This window comes from Hibiscus syriacus, unplaced genomic scaffold, assembly GCF_006381635.1.
Source record: "Hibiscus syriacus cultivar Baekdansim isolate YM2019G1 unplaced genomic scaffold, ASM638163v2 tig00112231_pilon, whole genome shotgun sequence".
Classification (NCBI taxonomy): Eukaryota; Viridiplantae; Streptophyta; class Magnoliopsida; order Malvales; family Malvaceae; genus Hibiscus; species Hibiscus syriacus.
Window position 1 is genome coordinate 3,507,941 of NW_024063276.1, and position 10,415 is coordinate 3,518,355.

Here is a 10,415-nt window from a genome sequence, read left to right on the forward strand (position 1 = left end):
CTTTCATTTTCTCTCCCTCCAATCATGTTTTTTTCTCTTTCTATTTAACACACTACTATTAATTTGTAAAAAAAACCCCATTTTTGTTTAATATATGTATATTTTTCTAGTTTCCCGGCGAGAGAAAAGGAAGTAGAAGTGTACAAGGAAGAAATATCTCTGCTTCTACGAAACTCTCTCTGTTTCTCTTTCAGTTTTTGTTTTACCCGTCTCTGTATATATAATTTTGGTTCATCAAAGGAAAAAACTTTATTTGGAATCAGGCCAATCAAGTTTACTTCTTCAATGCACTTTCTTTAACTACTTTCTTTTATATTCCATTTTCTTGTGGAAAGGTAAATTTTTTCTTCTTTATTTTTAGGTGGATAATTTTTTGTTTATTTTTTTCTAGTGTTTGATCAAATATCTGAGAAACAAAGTATGGTGTGATGTTGAGACAAATGTTTCTGGGAAGTGCCCAAAAGTGCTGATTTTGATTCTCAGCCTATAATTCTTTTGACTTTGTTAATAAGTGAAGCTCTTGTTGGCTGTTAGGTTTGATGATTTTTTTTATCTTTTGGTTAAGTGCTGTTTCTATTCATTTTGATTCACATAATTTCATGTTTTGGGCGTTGACTTATTTGCTGCAATGATGTACTGTTGTTAATTGATCATGATTATCAACTCTTTAGAGATTAAACTGTAAATAACTTTTGAATTTTCTATTTGATCTTTGACACTTTGCTTGCTTTATTTGGACTTATCTTTATCTGTAAAGAGTCATTGCATGATTGACTACACCAAAGTGAATTCCTGTAACCATTGTTTACTAAAAGAAAAGCTGTGTGATCAATAACTCATTGGAAATGTTTTAGTTTAAGGGTAGGGATTTGATTATGAAAATGGAACCAAAAGTTTCATTTGATTTGACTGCTAGTTTACTTGAATTGCTCAGGAACTGTTGTATGTATTGGAATTCAATATGAAAATTTAGTGTGCTTTGCAATATGCTATTCTATTCTAAGGCTTCAGATAATCTTTGTTATATGTGATGAATTAGTCTGCAATATCATTTTTTGATAGTTAATTTTTGGAATTCTTTGCATGCAGAAAGTGTTAAATGGAACAAAGGGCAAACGGTTGGATATCAAGTCAACCTGAAGGTATGACTTCTTTAATCACTGATTAAATATGGTGTACACATGCATGTGATCTTATTCACGGTGTTTATCTAGTCTTACCTTGTATTGATTTTTGAATTCTTGTATTATAGGATTAGGACCATCCGAAACTCCTTCAGTCAACATTTCTCGAGTGTGGGAAACTGGTGCATGGGGAATCCCACGTAAAACTGAGACATATCATTCATCAAGTGATGCAAGCTTATTTTCTAGCTCATTACCCGTCCTCCATGAAAAATGTACGTTGTATGTACTGATATAAAAATGTTGCATATGCTATATTGTGATGTACTTAGAATAGAACTGACGTATTCTTTTGCTAAAATGCAGTGAACTTTGCTGATGCGGAGCATTCTGGTCATTCTGTTGATGATAACTCGCCGGATTTGCTCAAGCTAAAACTTGAGAATAATGGAAAGGACCCACTCGAAGATGTCGAAACAAATGCACTTGGAAGTTTACTTCCTGGTGATGAAGATGACCTCCTTGCTGGCATAATGGATGACTTCGACTTAAGTGAGTTGCCTAGTCAGTTGGAGGACTTGGAAGAGTATGATGTCTTTGGTATCGGAGGGGGAATGGAATTGGACTTTGAACCTCAAGAGAGCCTTAGTATTGGGATGTCGAAGATGAACTTATCTGAAGGGGTTCTTGCAAATGGGATTGGTAATTACCCTCTTCCAAATGGTGTGGGAACGGTGGCTGGGGAACATCCCTATGGTGAGCACCCTTCAAGAACATTGTTTGTACGAAATATCAATAGTAATGTTGAAGACTCTGAATTGAGATCTCTCTTTGAGGTATTGTAATAGATCTCTTTGCCGATGAAGGTTTTATTCATTTTCCCCCCTTCATTTATGTGCAAATAAGAGTTTTCATCCTGTTAATACTAGGCTACTGATTTTCATCTTGCAGCAATATGGAGATATCAGAACTTTGTACACTGCATGCAAGCATAGGGGTTTTGTAATGATTTCATATTATGATATTCGAGCTGCGCGTACTGCAATGCGTGCATTACAAAATAAGCCGCTAAGGCGAAGAAAACTGGACATTCACTTCTCAATTCCCAAGGTTTGGACTAGGTGTATTTTGTAAGATGTTTGAGTTTGACACTGTTTATCCCGCCAACAAATTTAGTATTCTCTTGTATTGTTTTAGGATAACCCATCTGAGAAAGATATAAACCAAGGAACTCTTGTAGTATTCAACTTGGATCCATCTGTGTCAAATGACGACCTACGCCAAATATTTGGGGCTTATGGAGAGGTCAAAGAGGTATATTTTTTTTCCTAATTTGTTCCTCTACCACTTCCACCATTCTGACATGTCTTTGTGACATGCTGATGAGTTGTTTGGTTGCGAGAATGCAGATCAGGGAAACTCCACATAAGCGACACCATAAATTCATAGAATTTTATGATGTTAGAGCTGCAGAGGCAGCTCTTAAAGTATTGAACAGGAGTGACATAGCTGGGAAACGCATAAAGCTTGAACCTAGTCGTCCTGGTGGGGCTCGTCGAAAGTAAGTGTTAATCATAACTTCTTTATATCATCTGACATCCAGTAAATGTTTCTGTAAGACGATCTTTAGCAGGATCTGATTTCTGAAGCACTTAATATGAGCTGTTAATGCGCTTATGATGTGGGAGAGAAATTAATTGCACTTTCCTCATGGTTGCTAGGTGTATTTTTACACTGGCATAAAGAAATTAAATTTAATGTCCTTTCTTTGTTAGCTTGATGCAGCAGCTAACTCAGGAGCTGGAACATGATGAATCCCGAAGTTTTAGACATCACATAGGTTCTCCTATTGCTAACTCTCCTCCAGGTAAATATCTTAGGCGCTCTGCATTTGTGCACTCAACAACTTTACGCTTCATATAACCAGTTTTTCTGTAATTATTGTGAGTAATGTATTGCTGTGACAGGTAACTGGGCACACTTTGGCAGCCCTGTTGAACAAAATCCTTTTCATGCTTTTAGTAAGTCTCCCGGTTTGGGATCTTTTAGTCCTGTAAGTAACAATAATTTGCCTGGACTGGCTTCAATTCTCCCTCCTCATGTGCCTAACTCTCCAAGGATTGCACCTATTGGTAAGGATCAAGGAAAGTCCAATAATACAAACCCAATTTTTACTAATACCGGAGCAGTGCAAGGTGTATCCTACCAGCATTCTAGATCCTTCTCTGAGCAAAAGATAAGTGCAAGCCCTGGACCAATATCTGCCTTCAGTGAATCTAATTCAAGTTCATCTGGTATTGGAACATTGACCGGTCCTCAGTTTCTGTGGGGAAGTCCCCCTCCTTACTCTGACTGTGCTAGTTCTGCATGGCCAACACCACCAGTGACACACCCTTTTTCACCAAGTGGACAAGGTTTTCCATATACAAGTCGACATAGCTCTTTTCTTGGTTCAAGCAACCACCACCATGTGGGATCTGCTCCTTCTGGTGTGCATCTTGATAGACACTTCAATTATCTCTCCGAGTCACCTGAAACATCTTTTATGTACCCTGTTCCTTTTGCTGGTGTGGGTTTAAATCGTAGCAACGGAAGCTTTTTGATGAATGTTGGTGCCCGTGGAATTATCGGTGCTGGTGTTGGCCACCTAGGAAATGTAACTGAAAATGGTTCACCTAGTTTCAGAATGATGTCGATGCCAAGGCACGGTGCTATTTTCCTTGGAAATGGTTCTTATCCTGGACAAGGTACAACTGGCATTGAAGGGTTTGCTGACCGCAATCGAACTCGGCTAGTTGAAAATAATGGAAACCAGATTGATAACAAGAAGCAGTATCAGCTTGATTTGGATAAAATAATAAATGGAGAAGATACAAGGACCACTTTGATGATTAAAAATATCCCCAACAAGTAAGACAAATTAATGAATGGTGAAGAACTTAATGCTTTGGGTTCCTAGTAAAATGCTGTTTTTTCTTGATGGTTTCTGCTTTATTCTATTTCTTTAGGTATACTTCAAAGATGTTGCTTGCTGCCATTGATGAAAATCACCGGGGCACTTACGATTTTCTTTATTTGCCAATTGATTTCAAGGTACTTTCACTTGGGTTGTTGGAATGTTGTATGGTTAAGCCAAGTTGAATTATTGGTGGTTATCAATTGACTTTTCTGATTGCAGAACAAGTGCAATGTAGGTTATGCCTTCATCAATATGATCTCCCCTTCACATATTGTGTCCTTCTACCAGGTTCGATTCAACCTTTGGTCCTTTGTTAACTGTGAGTTGCACATATTATCAATCAATAAATAGTATTTTTTAACATCAGAATAAATGTGTATGTGTGTGTATTTATCGAAATTCGTTAATTTATATTAAATGGTACTATGAGCTATTTTCTGGTTGTAAGAGGATTATATACTGGAACTTATCCATATAAGTCAAATATGAGTTTTATGCTTCTGTGAATGTATCTTGGTAGAAGAGTTAATTATATGGAAAAATTTGGCAGACTTTTAATGGAAAGAAATGGGAGAAGTTCAACAGTGAGAAGGTGGCATCATTGGCCTATGCACGAATCCAGGGCAAGACTGCCCTTGTGGCACATTTCCAGAATTCAAGCTTAATGAACGAAGACAAGAGATGCCAACCAATCCTGTTCCATTCAGAGAGCCAAGAGACTGGTGATCAGGTAGTCAAAGTTTATAATACGAAATTTACTCGCATTTATCCTTGTTTAACTCTAAAATCCAATGCCAACAATAGATTAATATATACCAACCCTAGTATTTGATTAATGCAGACTAATTCATTCAGATGGTGTCATTTCAGTAGAGACAGAACAAATAAGAACCGTTTTCATTTCAGTAGAGACAGAACAAATAAGAACCATTTGTTACTTACTAGTTTGTGATGGTGCAGGAACACTTCCTCTCTAGCAATTTGAACATCTGTATTTGTCAACCAGATGGTTCTTATTCTGGGGATTCATTGGAGAGCCCAAAGGGCCTTCTGGATGAGAAGCCAGAGATCAGTTGACAAATAATTTGGAAATCTTACCTTTAGCCTTAAAAAAGGGAGGGGCTAAGGATGCTAACAAGTTGATAAGTGTCTTTTTCTAAGCGTATAAAGTTGGAAGACATATTAAAACAGAAATGTACGTTAAAGCTTGTGACATGTGCAGTGTTTGCTCTTCAGGTATGAGCCTTCCATGGTAATTCACTAGAGAAGTAAAAGATTAAACGAGGAAGAAGGATTTTTTTTAATTGTATGTAGAGCAAGAAATTGTTATTGAACTAGGGGTCGAAAAATAAGGCGAAAACATGTTGCTGAGAGTTGGGAGTCTGTTTGCAAACTGTATATTGTGCTCAACCTGTGGCTGGATGTCCTCCGGGTTCTATGTTTTTAGTCATTCACGTAGACGTTGAAGCATGGTTACTTTGTATGTAAATCAGTTGGGGAACCCCAAATGCCAAGGGTACAGGGCTGTTCATATAGGAATGTAATGAACTTTGTTCTTGTCAATATTTATGTATGTACAGATATTTGAAATACCCTGTCATCTGTTCTTATCTCATGCCACAATGGGACAAGAACATGTTTTCATTTACATAAAATTAATGAAACATAATGTGCAACAGTATTGAAATTTATTTCCTCACCTCATACTAGATGCGTAAATCAATAGAGATATCTAAATCAGTCATTTTCAGCACTTTTTATTGAAATGATAGGAGCTTGTCGGAGAGAACAAAGTTCATATGAAGATTCTTGGAAATTTGATTAAATTTGTAGAGCATCAGCAATTGATCCAGCAAGACTCAGAATTTCAAAAGGAGCTCTATTTTCGATGGATTTCACGGTGTTGGGACAAGAATCTGTAATCCAAAAGTAGGCAAATCCCTTATCTGTTCCTTCTGCAATATGGGAATCAAATGCCAATCAATCAATACCTACAAAAATTGAATCAGAGACATGAGAAGGGTACGGGCAAGTATACTTACCGTCACTCATTCGTGTAAACGGCTCCCAGGAATGCTTCGGGAAAACAACATGAGTGACGTACGCGCTCACCTTTGCCGCTCCATGAGCGAACAGAACTTTCTGGAAGAAGAACCAATTTACATGAACCAACAAATCAAGCATATTATTTCAAGTCCAAAGCCAGAAGAATGCCGATAAATGAAACGTCCATTGTAAGATAAATATTCTCGAGATATATGTACATGATCATGTTATGTCTGAATATCGAGGCGACACACGAAATAACGGGAAAATGTGTATGAAGAGGTTATTAGACTACAAGTACCTTGCAATGAGGGTGCCTCCAGATTGCACTAAGTCATCGACGATCACATGACAATCGGCAGGATTTCCCTCCTTGAGTCGAACTATCCTCTTGTCGCCCTCACGAACCTTTGTGCAGATAACCTGCCAATCAATTACCATGTACTTTCAATCTACATATAATAAACAGGAACAAGAACAGAATACAATATAGCATAATAGGTAAGCTTCCAAACTGACCGTCAGAAAATGATCCAACAATTTGTGAAATAGTTTCCAAGCTCCATCATCCGGAAACGCAACAACTATCTGAAAAAGAGATTGAAGATAACAGACCATTCCTAAGAAATGTTAATGGCATTAAAAGTTAGGAAAAATCATGTACAAGGTGACACTGACAAGCGGCATGATGACAGAGAAAAATATATTTAGCGCTAAACAACATTTCGAGATGATATAAAGACCTTGTCTGCATCAGGAAGCTGATGAAGACGCTTCTTTAGAAGAGGAATCCCGGTCTCAAATAACGGCAACACATGGTCTCCGAAATAAAACATTTCCTATATTAATAGAAAAACTAACAAATAACGATCAAATCTCCTAATAAACCAAATTATTTGATATTCCTCAGGTGGGAGGAAGATTCACTTGGTGTAACTATAGAGAATCTTCAACTTGGGTCAGACTTGATAGATTTTTAATTTGTGGGAGCTTCATGAAATGTTTCCTGAATATGGTGCAGCGGTTATTACCCAAGTCCCTTTCTGATCATAATCCGATTTCGTTGGTGGAAAGTAGCTTAAACTGGGGTCCCAAACCTTTCAGATTTTTCGATTATCTTTTGGAGGAAAAAGGTTTTGAGGATATGGTTAATTCCTCATTGGCATATCAGTGTAATAAGAATAATAGAAGAGGTATTTTCAGCATTATGCAAGGAACTAAAAGGGCAATCAAAAATTGGTCAGACAACAAATATCATGGGGTCTCAGATTCTATTTCAGAGTTGGATAGTAAAATTACAGCTTTGGAAGATAAGGCCAGGGTGGTATTCTTTCTACTCAAGAATGGGGTCAGTTGTTGAGGTGTATAAAAGATATTTGGAGGCTGCATAGGATTTAAGAAAGTATTTGGTTTCAGAAATCAAGATCTAGATGGATCAAAGATGGGGATAGAAATACGAGATTCTTTTACCTTTGTGCTCTGAATAGGAATAAAATCAATGCCATTTCTAGCTTGAAGATCAATGGGAAGGTAATTTTGGATCCTCAAATGATTAAGTCCTATAATTCTAATTATTTCAGGACAACATATAATTCCAAATCAACTATGGAAGTGGAGGATTTATGTTTGGGTTTTTCAAAGTTGTTAGTGGATCAATCTTCACGACTTGAGGAGCAATTTTCAGAGATGGAAGTGTGGCAAGCTATTGCATCATCTGACAGTGCAAAAGCTCCTGGTCCAGACGGTTTCATAATGGGTTTCTTCAAGAAATGCTGACCCAGTTTAAAGGAGCACTTACTGAAATTCTTTTGAAATTTTCATGGTGGAATGGAATGGGAGCATGGGGTCAATCATGCTTTTATTACCCTAATTCTGAAGAAGTTAAATCCAGAGTGTTTAGATGATTTCAGACCAATCAGTCTTGTTGGTAGTTTATATAAAATTCTCTCCAAAGTCTTATCTAAGAGACTCAGTTGTTGTGTTAATGATATTATTATCCCTTCACATTTTGCTTTTATTTCGGGGAGGCAGTTGATGGATTGTTCTTTCCTTGTCAATGAAGGTATCGATTATTACAGAAAACAAGGGCTTTGGTGATAGATGGTGTTCGTGGATATCATAGTGTCTTTCTTCAGCTTCAATTTCGGTTCTTGTTAATGGGTCCCCCTCAGAAGAATTTTCGATGGCAAAAGGGCTTAGACAAGGATGCAATATTTCTCAGTTTTTGTTTAATATAGTAGGTGAGTTGTTTAATTTGATTTTGTCTAAAGCTGTTGATCTGGGTCTTTTTAATGGATTCGTTATCGGAAAGTCTGAAGATCCTTTTCGGTTATCTCATGTCCAGTTTGCCGATGATCTCATTATTTTCTGTCAAGCTTCCCTTAACCAGATCAAAAATGTCATAAGAGTTTTGAGGATATTTAGTCTGATGGAGGGGTCACATCTAAATCTTGCAAAGAGTAAAATTTTTAAGGTTAATGTTGATGAGTCCATCCTAAATGATTGGGCACTGGCTGTAGGCTGTTCAGTTGGTTCTTTTCCCACAGAGTATCTAGGCCTCCCTCTCAATGCTAAAAGGAATTCTGAAATCCTATGGAATCCGATCATTAAGAATTTTCACTCGAAACTTGCTGGGTGGAAATCTTCATGTCTTTCCTTGGCAGACAGGTAAGTACTTTTGAAGTCGGTCTTATCCTCCTTGCCTATTTTTTTCCTCTCAATTTTTAAAATTTCTAGCAAAATTGGCAAGAAATTAAACTCTTTGATGGCCAATTTTCTTTGGGGAGTTTCTGAGGAGGAGAAGCAGATTCATTGGGTGAAATGGAGTACAGTTTGTCGGCCTTTAAATCATAGTGGGCTTGGAGTTCTGGATTTGAATATTACCAATCGAGCTCTACTAGGAAAATGGGTGTGGAAGTTTGCCAATGAGAAGGGTTCGTTATGGAAAAAATGTTGTGCAGTAAACATAAGGTCAGTTGCAACTCCATGTCTATTTCAAAGGTTCTTTCTCCTCAGGCATCATGGATTTTGAGAGGTATTGCTAATAATTACCTGAAGAATGATTCAGAGGGAGAGTGCCTAAGATCGAATTCGAAGTTGCAAGTGGGAACTGGTAAGTCCATCTTTTTTTGGATGGATGTTTGGATTGATAACACACCTCTTAAAGATCTGTTTCCTAGAATTTTTGCTCTTCTCCCAATAAATGGGGTAAGATAGTTGAGTTCGGTAGTTTTGAGTCCAATGGTTGGGTGTGGAACATACAAACTAGGAGAAATTTGTGTGATTGGGAATTGGACAAATGGGTGGATTTTTTGCGGAAGTTGAATAGCGTAAATTTGACCGACTCAGTGGAAGATTTCCTATCTTGGTCTGCAAGTGGTGATGGATTGTTCTCGATTAAATCTTGCAGAAAGGCACTTAATGAGTCCCCTGGAAATAATTATTTGTGGAAGAAATGGGTGTGGTTGAGTCTAGATCCTCCGCGTGTTGAATCTTTCCTTTGGCAGTTATCTCATCAAAAAGTGGCAGTCAAAGTAGAGTTGGTTAAGAGGGGGTGCCCATTGGTGAAGATATTCTCTGTCCTCTTTGTAGGCATCATGAGGAAATAGTGCATCATCTTTTTATTTCATGTTCTGTCGCTTGGGAACTTTGGAATAATATTTTCAGCTTTAGGGATTTATCTGTAGTTTTGCCAAAGGATCATCCTTTTCTTCTTAGCTCTCGGTCCGAATTGAGGGTGCATTTGATGATTTGGAAGTTTATTCCGGGTGTTGTTTTTTGGTCCATTTGGAAAGCTAGGAACGCATTTGTTTTTGATAGAGCCTCTCTGGACAAGATATCTCTTTTCTTCATTGTTAGATTTAGGTTATCTAAGTGATTTCTAGCCAAGTGTCATAAAGTTCGTATCCAGGAGGATGTGTTGATTGGAGATCATTCCCTCGCAGATAGTGTCTATGTTCCTAAATCTAAGAGTTGCCTTGTGCTTTGCTGGCTACCCCCTCTACGGGATTTTCTTAAGATGAATGTTGATGGAGCCGTAAGGTTTGATGGGTTGGTCGGAGGTATAGGTGGTATTTTAAGAGATTGGAATTGTTCAACTCTAATGACTTTTTCGGAAAGTATTGGTCAAGGGTCACCTCCAGTTGCTGAATTAAAAGCTATTAAAAGAGGAATTGAAATATTTCTTTCTTTAGCTTGGGTTTCTGTTGGTAGGTTGATTGTTGAAAGTGATTGTAAGTCTACAGTGGAATGGATTCAGTCTCCTTCTTTGGCTCCTGTCTTCTTTA

General features: G+C 37.6%; 3 protein-coding genes across 5 annotated transcripts; 2 read left to right on the forward strand and 1 right to left on the reverse strand.

The window, feature by feature from the left end:
* The first annotated feature begins 49 nt into the window (after positions 1 to 49).
* Positions 50 to 5,677, forward strand: LOC120176276 (protein MEI2-like 2). Of its 3 annotated transcripts, none has more exons than XM_039182725.1 (13): positions 50 to 335; positions 1,090 to 1,142; positions 1,253 to 1,399; positions 1,491 to 1,960; positions 2,076 to 2,234; positions 2,322 to 2,438; positions 2,534 to 2,685; positions 2,900 to 2,991; positions 3,092 to 4,034; positions 4,133 to 4,217; positions 4,303 to 4,371; positions 4,634 to 4,813; positions 5,044 to 5,677. In XM_039182725.1, the coding sequence occupies exons 2-13, from the start codon at positions 1,100 to 1,102 to the stop codon at positions 5,158 to 5,160; spliced, it is 2,574 nt and encodes an 857-aa protein (XP_039038656.1). In that variant the 5' UTR covers positions 50 to 335; positions 1,090 to 1,099; the 3' UTR covers positions 5,161 to 5,677. The 3 variants fall into 3 exon arrangements, with proteins under 3 accessions (XP_039038656.1, XP_039038655.1, XP_039038657.1); XM_039182724.1 differs by lacking the exon at positions 50 to 335 and adding an exon at positions 368 to 534; XM_039182726.1 differs by lacking the exon at positions 50 to 335 and having other exon boundaries at positions 1,005 to 1,142; positions 1,259 to 1,399.
* A 227-nt stretch (positions 5,678 to 5,904) lies between these two features.
* LOC120176233 (ribose-phosphate pyrophosphokinase 4-like) lies at positions 5,905 to 6,965 on the reverse strand. Its single transcript, XM_039182688.1, has 5 exons — positions 6,873 to 6,965; positions 6,649 to 6,717; positions 6,432 to 6,552; positions 6,126 to 6,230; positions 5,905 to 6,038 (listed from the first exon to the last, which is right to left on the reverse strand). Exons 1-5 carry the CDS (start codon positions 6,963 to 6,965, stop codon positions 5,905 to 5,907), a joined length of 522 nt encoding a protein of 173 aa, XP_039038619.1.
* A 176-nt stretch (positions 6,966 to 7,141) lies between these two features.
* Positions 7,142 to 7,905, forward strand: LOC120176234. The gene is made up of 2 exons (XM_039182689.1): positions 7,142 to 7,453; positions 7,546 to 7,905. Exons 1-2 carry the CDS (start codon positions 7,142 to 7,144, stop codon positions 7,903 to 7,905), a joined length of 672 nt encoding a protein of 223 aa, XP_039038620.1.
* The last annotated feature ends 2,510 nt before the right edge of the window (positions 7,906 to 10,415 follow it).